General features: G+C 48.7%; 1 protein-coding gene across 3 annotated transcripts in view; it reads right to left on the bottom strand.

Moving 5' to 3' along the window:
• The window catches only part of LOC115074849 (spatacsin-like), a 161,758-nt gene that overhangs the window by 141,798 nt on the left and 1,100 nt on the right, over nt 1–18,860 (bottom strand). For all 3 annotated transcript variants that reach the window (XM_029574773.1, XM_029574771.1, XM_029574772.1), the window contains exons 2-3: nt 10,303–10,475; nt 8,376–8,591 (exon numbers count right to left, since the gene is read on the bottom strand). In XM_029574773.1, coding sequence (XP_029430633.1) covers nt 8,376–8,591; nt 10,303–10,475 — 389 coding nt within the window. The remainder of the gene's footprint in view (nt 1–8,375; nt 8,592–10,302; nt 10,476–18,860) is intronic.

The raw sequence follows: 18,860 nt of genomic DNA, 5'->3' as shown, positions 1-18,860 counted from the left end.
CGGTGTTTGAACCTCGTCAGTCATACAGGCAGACACAGAACGGTGCGCTCATCCAAGCGTCCCGTTCAACACGCGACTGGCTGTGCGTTTCCCACCTTGTACTGTAAGGGGTAATAGACCACGCTGGGAGGCAGAAGCGGTGTTTGAACCTCGTCAGTCATACAGGCCGACACAGAACGGTGCGCTCATCCAAGCGTCCCGTTCAACACGCGACTGGCTGTGCGTTTCCCACCTTGTACTGTAAGGGGTAATAGACCACGCTGGGAGGCAGAAGCGGAGTTTGAACCTCGTCAGTCATACAGGCAGACATAGAACGGTGCGCTCATCCAAACGTCCCGTTCAACACGCGACTGGCTGTGCGTTTCCCACCTTGTACTGTAAGGGGTAATAGACCACGCTGGGAGGCAGAAGCGGTGTTTGAACCTCGTCAGTCATACAGGCAGACACAGAGCGGTGCGCTCATCCAAGCGTCCCGTTCAACACGCGACTGGCTGTGCGTTTCCCACCTTGTACTGTAAGGGGTAATAGACCACGCTGGGAGGCAGAAGCGGTGTTTGAACCTCGTCAGTCATACAGGCCGACACAGAACGGTGCGCTCATCCAAGCGTCCCGTTCAACACGCGACTGGCTGTGCGTTTCCCACCTTGTACTGTAAGGGGTAATAGACCACGCTGGGAGGCAGAAGCGGTGTTTGAACCTCGTCAGTCATACAGGCCGACACAGAACGGTGCGCTCATCCAAGCGTCCCGTTCAACACGCGACTGGCTGTACGTTTCCCACCTTGTACTGTAAGGGGTAATACACCACGCTGGGAGGCAGAAGCGGTGTTTGAACCTCGTCAGTCATACAGGCAGACACAGAACGGTGCGCTCATCCAAGCGTCCCGTTCAACACGCGACTGGCTGTACGTTTCCCACCTTGTACTGTAAGGGGTAATAGACCACGCTGGGAGGCAGAAGCGGTGTTTGAACCTCGTCAGTCATACAGTCAGACACAGAACGGTGCGCTCATCCAAACGTCCCGTTCAACACGCTACTGGCTGTGCGTTTCCCACCTTGTACTGTAAGGGGTAATAGACCACGCTGGGAGGCAGAAGCAGTGTTTGAACCTCGTCAGTCATACAGGCCGACACAGAGCGGTGCGCTCATCCAAGCGTCCCGTTCAACACGCGACTGGCTGTGCGTTTCCCACCTTGTACTGTAAGGGGTAATAGACCACGCTGGGAGGCAGAAGCGGTGTTTGAACCTCGTCAGTCATACAGGCAGACACAGAACGGTGCGCTCATCCAAGCGTCCCGTTCAACATGCGACTGGCTGTGCGTTTCCCACCTTGTACTGTAAGGGGTAATAGACCACGCTGGGAGGCAGAAGCGGTGTTTGAACCTCGTCAGTCATACAGGCAGACACAGAACGGTGCGCTCATCCAAACGTCCCGTTCAACACGCGACTGGCTGTGCGTTTCCCACCTTGTACTGTAAGGGGTAATAGACCACGCTGGGAGGCAGAAGCGGTGTTTGAACCTCGTCAGTCATACAGGCAGACACAGAACGGTGCGCTCATCCAAACGTCCCGTTCAACACGCGACTGGCTGTGCGTTTCCCACCTTGTACTGTAAGGGGTAATAGACCACGCTGGGAGGCAGAAGCGGTGTTTGAACCTCGTCAGTCATACAGGCAGACACAGAACGGTGCGCTCATCCAAGCGTCCCGTTCAACACGCGACTGGCTGTGCGTTTCCCACCTTGTACTGTAAGGGGTAATAGACCACGCTGGGAGGCAGAAGCGGTGTTTGAACCTCGTCAGTCATACAGGCAGACACAGAACGGTGCGCTCATCCAAGCGTCCCGTTCAACACGCGACTGGCTGTGCGTTTCCCACCTTGTACTGTAAGGGGTAATAGACCATGCTGGGAGGCAGAAGCGGTGTTTGAACCTCGTCAGTCATACAGGCAGACACAGAACGGTGCGCTCATCCAAGCATCCCGTTCAACACGCGACTGGCTGTGCGTTTCCCACCTTGTACTGTAAGGGGTAATAGACCACGCTGGGAGGCAGAAGCTGTGTTTGAACCTCGTCAGACACAGAACGGTGCGCTCATCCAAGCGTCCCGTTCAACACGCGACTGGCTGTGCGTTTCCCACCTTGTACTGTAAGGGGTAATAGACCACGCTGGGAGGCAGAAGCGGTGTTTGAACCTCGTCAGTCATACAGGCAGACACAGAACGGTGCGCTCATCCAAGCGTCCCGTTCAACATGCGACTGGCTGTGCGTTTCCCACCTTGTACTGTAAGGGGTAATAGACCACGCTGGGAGGCAGAAGCGGTGAAGCATGGATGTTAAAGCAAGGAGTCAGCAGCATGGAAATTAAAGAGCCCAGGAAGGAGGTACATGGAAAATGCTTCAAGGAAGAAGGGAAGCTTCACTAAATGACAGCAGGACGTGAGTGGGCTGAGCTGGAAGAAGGAACTGAAAGCTCCAGGAGGGAGTCCTCAGGAGAAGCAGAGGATGAGGGGGGCTAATGGCTTGATGTGCCCAGATGGGGCGAGACTTGCCTGCAGAGGCGGAGGGCAGAAGTCAGAATGTGGATGCTCATGAAGAGGGAAATGTTGGCCCATGCCTTCTGGCCACAGGATGACAGCAGGTGGCTTGTGCTCTCCTCCAGAGTCTACCAAGAACCATGGTCGCTGGAAGCAAGCAGGAGGTCTGCAACCTGTGGCCCCTGCATTACAAATTCCTCCTGAGGAACAGGCACCGGTGCCCAAGCACCCAGAACGTTTCCACCCCGGCTATGAATATTATAAATCATCCGACTGATAACAAAGTCTGAACTTCTTCCAAGTGACACAGCAGGAATCTCCCCAGCCAGCGGGTATCCTCCTACTACTCAACGTATGCAGCACTGTGCAAACATCCCCCGAGCAAGAGAGCTTACAGTCTAATCAAGACAAGCAAACGTGGGAATGTCACATAGTAAGACAATCACCATGAGCCCGAGTTCCCGCGCAGGCAGTGCTCCATGCGCCTCCTCAGTCTATATATCATCCTGCTGCCTTCAATAGAGAAGATGGGAGCTGCCAGGAAGTGCCCCAAAAGCTATTGGAGATGGAGAGGGATATCACCATGCTAGAGCACAAAATCTGGGCACCGGCTCCCATGCAGAGATCTGGCAATCCTGATCCGAATCATAAACACAATCACAAGAGCTCCTGCCCCTAAAACCCTCCTCAAACACCACCAAAATCTGCTCCTTTCTGAACACTACCAAACCCCTTTATCCCCTCTCTCATCACCTCCTGCAAGCTGCTCCTCCCAGGGCACAACAATCGCATAATCCTTCTTCTCAAGTCACGACATGGACTCCCCATCCAGTTCAAGCTGCTCTTGCTCACCCACAGCTCCTCACTACCGCCTGGTGAAATCTGCTCATCATGCCCTTCTCCTCCACTGCCAGCCCCAGACTCCCTGAGCTGCTGCATCTCGCTCTCGCTCTCTCTCTCTTATTCAAATCCTGTCTAAAGTCCCACTTTTTGGGGGCTGCTTTTAACTCTTAACCCTTGGTTGTCTTGATCATACACTTGCGGGTATTAATCAATTCTTAATATATGAAATTCCCAAAGTCTCTTATTTGTCCTGCATGTTTGTCTTGACTAGACTACAAGTCCTATTGAGAAGGGACTGTCTCTTACCTGTCTATGTCTATAGTGCTAGAGCAACGAGAAGCAATAGTATAGGAGACACCTGGTGATCTAGGAGCATTGTAAGGTACATTTAGTATTCAGATACATAAATAAATCTTCACTTTGCGGTCTTTTGCAATTGCTTAACCGTTCATATGGCGATCATATTAGGGAATGCTGGGATTAGGCTTACACCACGATTCTAAGACAAGTTTTACGTGCATATAAGTGAAAAAATAAAAAATTGACATTACTGGCAAAGAAGGTGTTTTACAGCGGTAATGCCTATTACGATGGCCATATGAAAGGTCAAGCAATTGCACAAGACTGCAAGGTGAAGATTTATTTGTAGGTCACTGTACCACTTTAGCACCTTTCATCTAAATCATGTTTAGTATATATTATACTCTATTTTCTTATAACCTTTAGATTAAAGCTTAAAGGTTAGAAAGGAAAATTAGTTTCTTACCTGATAATTTTCGTTCCTGTAGTACCAAGGATCAGTCCAGGACACCTGGGTTGTGACTCAGCACCAGTAGATGGAGACAGACTAAAACTTGTAGGCGGAGCATATATGCCCCTGTGCCAGTCACAGCCCCTCAGTCATACGTAATGTCAAAGTAGAAAAGCCATAAGGCAACCATAGCTAACCATACAAACTTGCTATTTAAACGGAAAAAAATTCCAACACCCCTACAGGAACCAGACTCTCCAACCGGGAGAACGAATAAACAAGGGGTCAGCGCACTGAAAACAATAATGAGCGGACTCTCCGTTACTATAGCGCAGCACTGTGGGCGGGATCCTGGACTGATCCTTGGTACTACAGGAACGAAAATTATCAGGTAAGAAACTAATTTTCCTTTCCCTGTACGTACCAGGATCAGTCCAGGACACCTGGGATGTACCAGAGCTAACTTACCAAGGGTGGGAAGCAGAGAGTCCCGCTCGGAGTACCCTCTCTCCAAAACCCCCAGCTTCAGGAGCTTGAACATCCAACCGGTAATGTTTAATGAAGGTATGCAACGACTTCCAGGTAGCCGCCCTGCAAATCTCGAGGCGACACCTGAGTAGATTCCGCCCAAGACGCAGCGTGAGACCGCGTCGAATGAGCCCGAAGACCCACCGGCGGCGATTTTCCGCACAGAATGTACGCGGAACCAATGGCTTCCTTGAGCCAACGGGCAATGGTTGTGCGGGACGCCGCAGAACCTTTCTTTGGGCCCGAAGTCAACACAAACAGATGATCCGTCACCCGAAACGGGTTGGTAACCTCAAGATAGCGAAGAAGGGACCTCCGCACATCTAGCTTTCTCAAGTCTCTCGTTTTCGGGTCCGAAGACTCCCCAACCGCGAAAGCGGGGAGTTCAATCGATTGATTCAAATGGAAAGCCGACACGACCTTAGGAAGAAAGGAAGGAACCGTCCGCAAGGAAACCCCGGAATCGGAGATGCGCAAGAAGGGCTCCCTACAGGACAATGCCTGTAATTCCGAAACACGACGGGCCGATGCAATCGCCACCAGGAATACAGTTTTTAACGTGAGATCCTTGAGCGTAGAACGTTTCAGGGGCTCAAACGGCGTGGAACATAAGGCAGAGAGCACCCAGTTGAGGTTCCAAGACGGGCAAGGGAGGCGCAAAGGAGGACGGAGGTGTTTAGCCACCCGAAGAAAACGGGAGATATCCGGGTGAAGAGCCAGAGAGACTCCCCGGACCTTACCTCGCAAACACCCAAGCGCCGCCACTTGAACCCGAAGGGAATTGCACACTAAGCCTTTGGCGAGCCCCGCCTGGAGAAACGCCAAAATATCGGAAATAGAAGCGGAAGTGGGATCCAGACCCCGCTCCACGCACCATTCCTCAAAGACGACCCAGACCCGAACATAAGCTAGGGATGTAGACTGCTTTCTGGATCTCAGCAACGTAGCAACGACCGCATCAGAGTAGCCTTTTCTTTTCAAGCGATACCTCTCAAAAGCCATGCCGCGAGACAGAAGTGATCCGCATCCTCCAAACAGACGGGGCCCTGCCGAAGAAGCCCCGCGAACCCCTGAAGTCGAAGGGGTGCAGCCACCGACAACTGGACTAAGTCCGCAAACCAGGGACGGCGCAGCCACTCCGGCGCCACCATGATCACGTTGGACGGGTGCAATTCTATGCGCCGCAGAATCTTGCCGATCATGGGCCACGGTGGGAACACATACAGAAGCACTCCCGCCGGCCAGGGAAGCACCAACGCATCGACTCCCTCTGCGCCCCTTTCGCGACGTCGACTGTAAAATCTCGGAGCCTTTGCGTTGTGCCACGTGGCCATCAGATCCATGTGGGGCGTTCCCCAAGTCTTGCAGATGAAGAGAAACGCCTCGTCCGCCAGCTCCCACTCTCCGGGATCCAGGCGGTGACGGCTAAGAAAATCCGCCTGTACGTTGTCGACTCCTGCGATGTGGGACGCAGCGAGATGGCTGAGATGCCGCTCTGCCCAGAGCATCAAGAGCCGCGCCTCCTCCGCCACTAGAGGACTTCTTGTCCCGCCCTGGCGATTGATGTAAGCCACGGTGGTAGCGCTGTCCGACAATACCAGGACCGCCCGTCCGCGTACTAGGGGTAGAAAGGCATGCAGCGCCAGAAGGACCGCTCTGGTCTCCAGCCGGTTGATAGACCACCGGGTCTGCGACTCTGACCACAGACCCTGAACCGACTTCCCTTGGCCCACTGCCCCCCAGCCGGAAAGACTGGCATCCGTGGACACCACCGTCCAGTCGGGCACCATAAGGGACACGCCACAGGAGAGATGTGTGGAATCCAGCCACCAGCTCAGGCTGGATCGCGCCTTCCCCTCGAGAGGTAGAGGTAGATAGAACTCCTCTGAAACTGGTTTCCAGCAGGAAAGCAATGAGGACTGCAGCGGCCGTAGATGAGCGAACGCCCAAGGGACTAACGCCAGCGTGGATGCCATAGATCCCAGAACCGTCAGGTAATCGCAGACTCGTGGCCGGACAGAAAAAAACGCTGTCCCTGGTACTGAAAAGCCCTATGTCCTGCAGGGGTGAGTGAACCGGGCTCCCCGGTGTCACCCCTGACGCTGCTACTAGACCAGCCGGGTCCTCGACCCTAGCAGCGGCCTCAACCTGGGGAGGGTAGTCCCCTCAGGACCTCTCAACTCCCCAGGGAGGCAGGGCAACCGGGACTAAACTAAACAATTAAACAAACCTCAATTTGCAGAAAAAAACCCAAATAGGCCTAATAGAAAATAAAAGCCAAAAGCGAACCTGACAACAAAACCAGAATCAGGCCCGACAGGGCTGTGACCAGACCTGCACCACCTACTGGAGACAGAGTAAGACTGAGGGGCTGTGACTGGCACAGGGGCATATATGCTCCGCCTACAAGTTTTAGTCTGTCTCCATCTACTGGTGCGGAGTCACAACCCAGGTGTCCTGGACTGATCCTGGTACGTACAGGGAAATCATCTTACACAGACAAACCGCTGCTTCTGCTTAGAAAATGTTTCCCGGGTTTGTTTTTCAGATGGTATCTGCTTGAGAGAGAGAGAGAAGCCATCCATACTTCACACTTTGCAGAGCAAGCAAGCTGTGGTAAAGGGGAGGTAGAACTGTGAGCGAGTTAATGCAGCAGAAATGTCACAAAGGAGCAGCTGCACCTGGACGAATGGACAGGAGCTCAGACAAGGCCCAATGCAAAGCTGCACAATCAGAACACGCACCAAACAAGTTATTTATCTATTTATTAAGTATTTAGCTCGCCTCTGATCGCATTCTGGGTAATGGGAAGCCTGCAATGGAAGCGAGCAAACTCTGAGCGGAAAGCTGTAGCCATTGGACTAGTGGGACGTCCACGCACGATTCGACTCTTAACCTTGACGACCAGATCGCAGCGAGAGGACAGCAGACGCCATCAGACACTACGCCTGGCCACTGTCTATAATGAGCCCCCGAGGAGGGCTAACTGGCACATTCAGGAAATGGGTTACTCAGATCCCAAGATAGGGACTGAACCTGGACGTTTGAAGATTTCTAGCACTGGAAGGAAAGAGCTAGAAATATTGTACTGATGTCTAAATTTTCATTTACATACTTCATTCTGAAAATATGCAAATACTCAGTAAATGATTTTAGAAGTGTTCATTATGGTAATTTGATTTCCGGGTTATCCATGTAGATTAAGAATTCTCTTAGAGAGGGGAGGGATGGAATTTTTTTGCATCCTTAGGTTAAGGGGTTTGAATATCTGGGCCTCTGATAAGAGTTTATCTGGCTTTAAGTGCACTCAGACAAAAGTGAGCCAGCTCACTCTCTTTCTGCACCAACCATTAATATACGTTCCAGCAGGCATGCCCATTCTTTAGGATAACTGCTAATATCTTTAAGACTTATTTACATTTTTATGTTATCCTGAAACCAATTAAACTTTGTAATTGTAATTAACACTTTTTAGCTGTCAGTCTGTCCTCCTCTACCAGTAGAAGAAGCCGTTCCAGGGTCAGAGTCATCCTACATATGCAATTCTGTTTCCTGTACTTTTTTGAACACCTCTAGGTGAGTAACTAATTGAGGGAGGGATATTCAAGAAATGCAAATGCTTAATAACTGAATCAGAACCAGAGCCAGCTCATACCACATTAAATAATGAAGGAATGCAGCTACCAGAGGAAGGAAGGGTGCACTATCTGAAAGGATACAGATCCAGCCACTGCCATCCAGAAGAAACAGCATCCTCTGCCAGTAGTGTCCATCCACAATCTGAGCCGAGAGTCTAAGAGGAAGGCAAGCGAGTACCTGCAGGTCCACGGCCCTGCCAGGGAACCCAAGCTTCGCCAGGACGCAGTTGTTAAGCAATAATAGGCAGTGCTGCGCCTCAAAGGAGAGGATTCTCACTGACAGTGCAGACGGAAGAGCTGCGCAACAGAAAACAGCGTCACTCCCTGCACGTCTAACTCTATACCTCATGCACATACAAGTACATGCGTGTAGCATGAAGTGTCAAAGAGAGGCCTCAGGGGCAGAGACAGCAGCAGAATGAATGCAGCAGGAAAAGCTGACAAAGGGGATCCGAGAAGATTGTCAACAAAAGAGAAAAACTATCTATTTTAAAAGATGTGAAAACATAAGAAATGTCATTATATTACGGCAAAGAAAACAGATTCAGTACTAAATAAGGAAGCAAGAGAGACATGAAACAGGGAAGTTAGAAAGACAGAAGGCATAAGGAGAGGGCTGGGAGGAGAAACGACACGGCTACTACACAGGAAATGAGTGAGGAACGAGGGCCATGGTGCACACAATTAAATACCTATGTGACAAGAGGGACTGAACGTAACCGTGTGCATGTAAATTTGACAAATATTTTGCTGGCTTTTCCCATTTATATTTCCCAAATCAATAAGAATTGGAAAAACGTGGGCATAAGCCAGATGTGAATAGAGGCATTTCTGTACACAAGAACCACCATACTGGGTCGGAGCAAGGGTCCATCAAGCCCAGCATCCTGTCTCCAACAGAGGCCAAGCCAGGTCACAAGTACCTGGCAGGATCCCAAGGGGTCGAGAGATCCCAAGCTGCTTATCCCAGGAATAATAAGCAGGGGATTTCTGCAACTCCACCTTAATAATGGTTCATGGACTTTTCCTCCAGGAACTTGTCCAAACCTTTTTTTAAATGCAGATATACTAATAACTTTCACCACATCCTCTGACAATGAATTGCAGAGCTTAATTATGCATTGACAAATTCTATCATTCCCTCCTCTCCACAAGCACCGTACAATGTGCACTGCAATGATCTAACTAGAACTGAAAATTATGAAAAAACTTTGTACACATTCAGGCAGATACAGTACGGTGCACTCCGGCGGAGAGCACTGTTATCCCGCGTTTGGATGCACGTTTTCGACGCACTAGCGTTACCCCTTATTCAGTGTCAAAAATGCGCAGCCAACCCCCCCAAAACTAATAGCGCCCGCAACATGCAAATGCCTCCCCAAAGGCTGGCGTTAATTTCTCCGGGCACCAGGAAAGTGCACAGAAAAGCAGTAAAAACTGCTTTTCTGTGCACCCTCCGACTTAATATCATGGAGATATTAAGTCAGAGTTCCCAAAAGTAAAAAATAATTAAAAATTTAAAAAAAAAAAATTTAAATCAGCCCGCGGTTTGAAAATCGGACGCTCAATTTTGCCAGTGTCCGGTTTCCGAACCTGTGGCTGTGAGCGGGTTTGAGAACCGACGCCAGCAAAATTGAGCGTCAGCTGTGGAACTCGCTGACAGCCGCCGCTCCAGTCCAAAAAGAGGCGCTAGGGACACGCTAGTGTCCCTAGCGCCTCTTTTTACCGCGGGCCCTCATTTGAATACTGAATCGCGCGCACAGGAGAGTGGCCTGTGCGCTCGCCTGCTCTCCCGCTCCTTTTACTGTATCGGCCTGATTGATCCTTCTTTAGATGGGATAGGAAGGATTTTATTAATAAAGGCGCAAGCTAAGCAATTGCTTCCTGCATTGCTTTGCACTTTTCTTTTCAAACCATAGCAGTATTTTGCTAAACCAGAAAGGTCCATAGGTCTCTGCCGAACATCCTGACACCGAGCACACGTCACCCTCCTCAAAGCTCTACTCACCGATGCTTTTCGCTGCAAGCAGTTTTCTTAAAGTGTCCCTGTTACATCTCCACGTGATGTGCGCTTCACACTGTCCGTGCTGTGTGCTCAGCTCATAAGCACACAGGTCCCCCTCTGTGCTGAGGGCCAGCAGTTCTGAGCTGACATTGCTTTCTGAACTCCCCCACAGGAAACTGGCATGAGAAAAAGAAAAAAGGGACCTGTGATCATTGCTTCCCCAGCCTGGAGCTGCTGGTTTGAACTTTTCCCTTGGAACAAACCCTTGTAAGAAGCTGCAGCAGCTGACAATGTGTAGCGCTCTCACAGCTCCACCAGCACTATCACAGCACATAACTGCACTTGCCAATGGACATGTTTATTAACGAGTACTCTGGAGAAAGGTAAAGCCAGAAAGAAGCAAGGCAAGACCGACCCTAACAGGGGACTCAGTGCAATAAAGGTCACTCAGCAGAGTGCACACTTTCCGCTACAGTTCTACACACATATTACTCCCGATGCAGCACAGACCTTTGCACTTGTAAAACTGTGCAACCTGTTCAGTGCTCTCACATGGAAATCCCATGCAAAGGAAGTCATTAACTGTTACCCTCTCCGGTAGTGCAAAGAGCTGCTCTGGCTGAGAGGAAAATTGCTGCTTACCTGCTAATTTTCGTTCCTGGAATACCACAGATCAGTCCAAACTCCTGGGTTTTGCCTCCCTGCCAGCAGATGGAGACCTAGAGTACTACCTGCAGTACCTCAGTATTGACCTGTACCCAAGCCAAGATGAATATATAGAAAATTGTAGTTAAATAGTCCTAAATCTCCCTAACAAGCAGGAAGAAGGTGAAATCTCAAAATGGAACAGAGGCCAATCCAGGCCACAAGAACCTGGCAATTACCCAAACACTAAGAAGAGCCCATGCTACTGATGCAATTAATAGCAGTGGCTATTCCCTAAGTAAACTTGATTAATAGCCGTTAATGGACTTCTCCAATCCTTTTTTGAACCCAGCTACACTAACTGCACTATAGGAAGCACTAGTGCTCTGGTCTGATTGCTATATGCAAATATATGCAAATATGCCTCCATCAGGTCTAGGAATGCCAGAAACTCCTTTGTGCACCACCGCGATGACTGGGCACAGAGTCTCCATACTAAAATGGGGAATCTTGAGAGCTGAATTTACCTTCGTTAAATTAAACTCTGGAATTTGTTGCCAGAGGATGTGGTTAGTGCAGTTGGTGTAGCTGTGTTTAAAAAAGGATTGGATAAGTTCTTGGAGGAGAAGTCCATTAACTGCTATAATCAAGTTTACTTAGGGAATAGCCACTGCTATTAATTGCATCAGTAGCATGGGATCTTCTTAGTGTTTGGGTAATTGCCAGGTTCTTGTGGCCTGGTTTGGCCTCTGTTGGAAACAGGATGCTGGGCTTGATGGACTCTTGGTCTGACCCAGCATGGCATTTTCTTATGTTCTTATGGTCTGAAGGTTCCTTCCTCTCTGGGACCATGAAATAAACAGAATGCCTTCCTGTTCTCTGCTCCCCTGTAGGAACTGGATGCCCAGGCACTGCAGGCGGTTCATGATTCACTGTACTGCCACCTTCTTGGTGAGTGGAGCGCAAGGGGAGACAATGTTTGCATCTCTGAGCAATTGAGCAAATTCTAATGCATAGCCGTCTCTTACCATACCAAGGACCTACTGGTCGGTTGTAATTCTGGTCCACTCCTCATAAAAGACAAGCAGTCGACCCCTGACGGCTGGAACAGAAGAGTGGCCCAGCCTTGCCTCATTGTGAGGACTTGGTCCTGGCCAGCTCCCTGCCCAGGGTTCTCCCAGTTTTGTTGGCTCCCTCCCCAAAAGAACTGCCCCCAAGACTGTGTTCTGCCTGAGCCTTGCCTCTGAGTCCCCAAAGGGGCCCCTCTTCTGCCTAAATCTGCTACTATCTCAAAAACGGGAATGGACAGGGAATGACTTCTTTCCACCCTTCGGTCTGTCCTCTGGCAACTTAGGCCCTTTGGACTCTCCGAGATGCTTTACCAGTTCTTCTAAATCCTCTCCAAAAAGAAGCTTCCCCTTGAGCGGTAAAGCCCCCATCTGTAACTTGGACCAGAAAACCGCCGACCACTTCCTCAACCGAAGCAGACAAATGGGAGACACAGCCGACATCATAACCCTGGAAGACGTTTTGATCAGATCATATAAAGCATCTGCAACATATGCTACCGCCGCCTCCAGACAGACTCCTTTGCCTGCAATTAGTGGACCCAGCATAAGCATGCTCTTTGCATGAAACTACTGCAAACCGCAGCCCATATGTCCAATGCCAAAACCTCAAAAACCTTTTTGAGGTTAACTTCTAACTTCTGGTGCTGAACATCTTTCAGTGCAGCTGATCCAGGTGCAGGAATGGTGGTCTTTCATTTATTAAATTTACTGATCGCTTAACACAGAAAAGGCCTAAGCGATTTACAATAAAAATTACATTCATAATATGAAAATAAATATAAAAATAAAAATGTAAAACACATGAGACCTAATAAAATCATAACGAAGTCTCAAGCTGCCAAATAACAATAAAAGAAGTCAGACATGCAATTCTTAATAAAATGCTTGCTTCAATAAAAACTTTTAAAAGAAGTGTGCATTTCTTAAAGCAGTCCGCCATCCGAAATCCCATCGGTAGAGCGTTCCAAACAATGGGTGCCGCAACTGAAAAGGCAGTGTTCCTTATTATCGACAGACGAGCGTGAGGAACAGATGCTACGTCAAGTGATCCTCGTTGGGAAGATCTCAGCTCACATGATGGTTTATATATTTTTAGCAAAGCATTAGACCATGGACATGAATCTGAACAATAATTTAAAGATAGTCACACTGATTTTATAAAAGATTTGCCGTCTTCTTGGTCACTGCCGACACACAAGCATCCACTTTTGGAAGCATGAGTGTCCCCTCCAGCAATGGATACAACTTAACCATTGCTCTGCCAACCTTCAGGCCAGCTCAGGAGTGTCCCACTCTCTCTGACCACTAACTTTCTCACCGACTCATGGAAAGGAAAAGCCTTTACCGGGCCCCCTTAAGCACAGAGAATTGAAATTCAAGTCTGTTGTGTCCGGTCGCAGACGGCTGCAACCGCTCTGCCTCACCTCTTTTCTACCTTTCTCCTCCTCCATGGGTAAGATGGCTGCCTCCGGTGCCGAGAGCCGAAACCCTTGGCGTCTCCATCTCAGCATGGGTGTCCCCGTCTGCCATGCTCCTTCCCGTAGCCTCCTAGGGCGCGCGCTGCCTACGCTTATCTACACGTCATGGCAGGAACCTCGGGGGCGTCCCCACCGCATGATGTCAATACCTCTGGGTATTTAAGCCTCCGCTCTGAATGAACAAGTTAGCAAGGACTTCGGTTTAGTTACTCTGACCGCTTCTAAGCTGCACGCTTAGACTCCTCGCTACCCTCCGGGGTAGAAGCTCTGGGCCCCCGCTCCTCGGGGGTCTTTCTTCTTTTACAGGATCATCTGTGCTTTCGGGCCTATGCAGCTCAGAAGTATCCTACATCAGGGACCACTGGTCCCAGCATCACCAACCAGCAGGAGGATTCCTGCAGTACTCCTCAGCGAGTCCCTCTAGGATCCAGCTCTCCATTTCCACCCAGCAGGTTCGGCTTATCCCGCTCTGGGTGAGACTGTCTGGGCGTATTGGCAGCTTCCTGGACTTCAGTGCATCTCCTCCTGCACCAGTACCATCTCTCGACAGCGCTTCAATAAAGCTTTCCACCTCCAGGGTCTGCTTCCTGAGTCTGGCTCCCCACGGGGCCCCTCCCCACGGGAGGGGTCCACACTGTGCCCCAACCCAACGTCGTCTCCTCAACATTGTGTGAGCAGTCAACAAGCATCGAAGCTTCAGTGACCTCTCCCACAACTATGAACCTCAGGAATTGGGTGAAAGGCCTGGAGCCCTGCCCTGTTCCTTCTGCCCCCCGTCCCCCTCGCCTGTGACCCTGGAGCCCTGCCCTGTTCCTTCTGCCCCCCGTCCCCCTCGCCTGTGACCCTGGAAGCCCTGCCTGTTCCTGCCCCCCGTCCCCCTCGCCTGTGACCCTGGAGCCCTGCCTGTTCCTTCTGCCCCCCGTCCCCCTCGCCTGTGACCCTGGAGCCCTGCCTGTTCCTTCTGCCCCCCATCCCCCTCGCCTGTGACCCTGGAGCCCTGCCCTGTTCCTTCTGCCCCCCGTCCCCCTCGCCTGTGACCCTGGAGCCCTGCCCTGTTCCTTCTGCCCCCCGTCCCCCTCGCCTGTGACCCTGGAAGCCCTGCTGTATGGGCTTTTGATGCACTGAGTGTGGGGGGGCTGAGCCTGCACTCGCAGCCTCTGCCTCCCCTTCCCCTGGTGTGGACGAGTGCAGGCTTGGCCTCGGTGCTGTGAACACCAGGAGCTCTTTACTCCGCACAAATCATCACAAAAAGCCCGACTCAGGCCGAGTTTCGCTCTTTGAGCTGCTTCAGGGGCTGACAGAACAAAACAAATATAATCACATATAAAAAACATATAAATGTGAATAAAAACATATACAAACATAATGAAATTATATAAAAAATATGAAATAAAAAACAAACATCATTAACAACAGACAACACTTAATGACAAAAATATTGTAACATGGTCTAATCAAGATAACTAAAAGGACAACACTCCTTATAAAAAAAAGTATCTTTAAAAAATAATAAAATCTGTATGTATGATTCTATACATGCCTATGTCCATATATAAGTTAATAACTATGAAATACCTATTGTATGTATGTATTGTATGTATGATTCTATACATGCCTATGTCCATATCCATATCCAAGTCAATAACTATGAAACACCTATTGTATGTATGTATTGTATGTATGATTCTATACATGCCTATGTCCATATCCATATCAATAACTATGAAACACCTATTGTATGTCATGCCGGTGGTTCGTCTCCATACAGCAATTCAGCCTCTTTAAAAATGTTTAAAAACAATTGCCTTCAAGACAAACAGTAAAGAATATTGTAACAAATTAACATCACTTTATGAGACAGAGTAACACATCTTGAAACAATGTATCACATGGATGTCTCCCTAGAGTTAATGTCTTACCAAAGCCATGTTCTACGACAGCCTCTAAAAAATCGAAAAGACCGAAGAATTATTTAGGTGCTGGCGTGCAGACAGAGAATTAAAGTGACTAAGACTCAAAAGTAAGAGCATAAAATATCATTCATCTTATTGTATTAAAACTGCTGGGTCTTCATAAAAAATATGTTATAGACTAGAGAGTGACTTAAAAGTAATTTATCCATGCGGTTAAAACCCTATCAAGAACAGTGCTTAAGCCATAAAAACGGCCTCACGCTCCTGCCACTGCCGTATGGTGTTTTGATGCACTGAGCGTGGGGGGCTAAGTCTGCACTCGCAGCCTCTGCCTCCCCTCTCGGGTGTGGACGAGTGCAGGCTTAGCCTCGGTGCTTACTGCATTGGAGGCAGTGGGGGCTGGGAATTTTGCCTGGAAGAGTAAAGACGGGATCTGCAAGCATCCAGAGGAACTGGAGGATTCTGTTGCGCCGGCAGACGACTCCCTTGCCACGGTTTCTGATTATGACACGTCTCATCCGGAAGATGTTACAGAAGATTGCCCTAAGGTAGGGCATCTCTTCCATAAGGAGGAGCTGTGGCCCTTGATTCTGCAGCTTCTTAAGGAGCTAGGGATCAAGGTCCCGCAGGAGGAGTCTGACCAGGAGGGTGTGAGCCTGGTCATGGATGGCTTAAGGGAAGGGATTAAATCCAAGGACTCTACTCAACTGAGGGAGGGGGGACAAGCCTTTCACCTCAGAAGCACCCTGCAAAGCTTTTCCAGTTCACCCCATCAGGCCCTAGTCCACAGCACAGGATGCTGGAGAATACTGGCTGGCTAAGGTAAGCATGGGAACTAATTAGAACTGATATCAACGAATCTGTTAATTCTGTCGCCATCTGCTGGTCAATGAGCATAACCCGTTTGGACTGGTCTGACTGGATGATGAAGAACAAAATGTCACACAGCAGTGGCTAAGGAGAGGTGAACTTAAACCTAAAGATGAGAGATTGATGATTTCAGCAGAAGATAGAGGACAAGATAGTTCACAGCCAGCACAGAAAAGGTAAAATGGAGAAACAGGGATTCGGTAAAACAAAACTACAAAAAGTTACACATCTATCTCACTGCTGGATGTACCGTGCTGACATCAGAAGGCCTATACACAGAAAGACATAACAAGGCGGCACAGCTTATCCACTGGAAATTGTGAAAACACATCACTAGGACATCACCACTAAGTTGAAGAAATAAAGAATTTGTGATTACCTGGCTTGTTCTTTCACCATAGGAGGAATATTGATTTTCTAGGGCTCAATGCAATATTTGGACTGCTGCCTTTCACAGACGGATTTGTTTTGAACATACCTTGACAGGAATGAACCTCATTTGTAAGCGAGGACAAGTTGAGAACAATCTCCAGTTCAACTTTACTGTTAATGCTCTTTTAATACTTGCAATGTGCCAGAGAACGCCTCCTTCTGGAGCTCATATGATGTAATACATACAGGCAACATATCAAGATGTGCCTGCAAATTCTTCATCAAGCCAGTATTCTGTATCTTTCTGGCACATGCAATGCAAAGAAGAGTCACTCTGATACTTCTGTAGTATCTTCTAGAAGCAGGAAAATCCTGAATTCTCTGCAAGGAGAACTGTTCTGTCAACTGGTAAGGGAACCTACATGGGAGGGGGCAGTATTGGACCTGGTTTTTCCCAACGGGGACAGTGTTTCTGATGATGTAGTGGATGAGCACCTGGGATCCAGTGACCATTGGATGGTGTGGGTCAGTATTAGAGAGCAAGAGATGAAGATTCATTCTAAGGTGAAGGTCCTAGGCCTTAGGAAAACAAACTTTCTTACAATGTGGAAGCACCTCAAGGAGTCTTTAGCTGGATGGGAAAATCTAGGGGAAGTAGATAAGACTAAAGGGAGATGATATAAAGGCAACTAATCTTTTTGTTAGCATTCCTAAACTACAAGAGATCACCAAAAGAGGAAAAGCTGAATGAAGCTGGGAAAGTAGTCAGGAATGCAAAAATTCAAACAGAATAAAAAATAGAAAATTAGGTAAAATGAGGGGGAGCCCAAGACTTTTTTTTTTTTTTTAGATCTGTTGGCGATAGAAAAAGTCATATTAGCCAAGCAGACTTAAGAAACAGCCTCTGCTTTTCACTGTGCGATAGCGGAATGGGACCTGTTTAACTGTTTGGGTACTTGCCAGGTATCTGTGACCTGGATTGGTCACTGCTGGAAACAGGATGCTGAGCCTAATGGACCCTCGGTCTGACCCAGTATGGAAAGTTACAGACTCAGAAGTGAAGGGGAGGAATATGTTGAGGCTGATGAGGAAAAAGCAAAATTGCTTAACAAATATTTCTGTTCGGTGTTCAGCGTGGAAGGGGCCTGGAGCAGAACCACATAAAATTAATACAAATAAGATCAGTAAACCTCAGCAGAATTTCAGAACAGTGTGTTTGTGAGGAGCTAATTAAACAAAGTAGATAAGGCAATGGGGCCAGATGGGATAAAGCAAAGATACTAAGGGAACAAAAATGTCCTGGCAGCTCTGCTGGTTGACTTTTTCAATGCTTCTTTAGAGTCATGATTAGTTCTGGAGATGGGCAAATGTGGATCCTATTCATAAAAGTGGAATAAAGAGGAGGCTGCGAACTACAGGCCAGGTAGTCTCACCTCTGTTTGCTAAAACAGAGGACAGTGCAGTTTTTGGAATCCAATGGATTGCAAGATCCGAGGCAGCAGGGTTTTACCAGAAGTAAATCTTGTCAGATGAATCTAATCAATTTCTCTGATTGGGTGACCAGAGAGCTGGATCAGGGGAGAGCGCTGGACGTAGTGGACTTGGATTTCAGGAAGGCCTCTGACATTGCTCCGCACAGAAGACTTACAAATAAATTGTGCGCCCTTGGTATGGGACCTAGAGTGCCTGACTGGGTGGTGACAAAGGGTAGTGGTAAAAGGAGTTTTCTCAGGGATCAGTCCTTGGACCGATTCTTTTCAATGCTTTCATGAGCAATATAGCAAAATGATCATTGGAAAAGGTTTGCCTTTTCCGATGATACCAAAATCTGCAATAGAATGGACAGTCAGGAAGGTGTGGAAAACACGAGGAGGGATCTAGCGAAGCTCAAGCAATGGTCTAGGGCAGTGGTTCTCAACCCAGTATTCCACTATAAGAAAATCTCTCTCATGCATATTCCTTTCTGGATATCCTGAAAACCTGACGGCAGAGAGAGCCAAAATGGTCCATCCAAACTGCCCAGCAGGTTGTTTGGTTAATAACAGTCGCCCATGCAGTAACTGCTGCTTCAGGCAGAAATGTAAACTTCAGGTGTAACAGCGGTTACTCCATTTCTTCATTCCCATTCTCTAGCTATTAAGGATCCTCTATGGTTTTTTTAAATTCCTTTGCAGTTTCTGCCTTCACCACCTCTTCCAGCAGGATATTCCATG

The sequence above is a fragment of the Rhinatrema bivittatum genome, chromosome 13 (assembly GCF_901001135.1).
Source record: "Rhinatrema bivittatum chromosome 13, aRhiBiv1.1, whole genome shotgun sequence".
NCBI classification, from domain to species: Eukaryota; Metazoa; Chordata; class Amphibia; order Gymnophiona; family Rhinatrematidae; genus Rhinatrema; species Rhinatrema bivittatum.
Note: the sequence above shows the minus strand (reverse complement) of the source record. Positions and strands in the feature narration are given on the sequence as shown.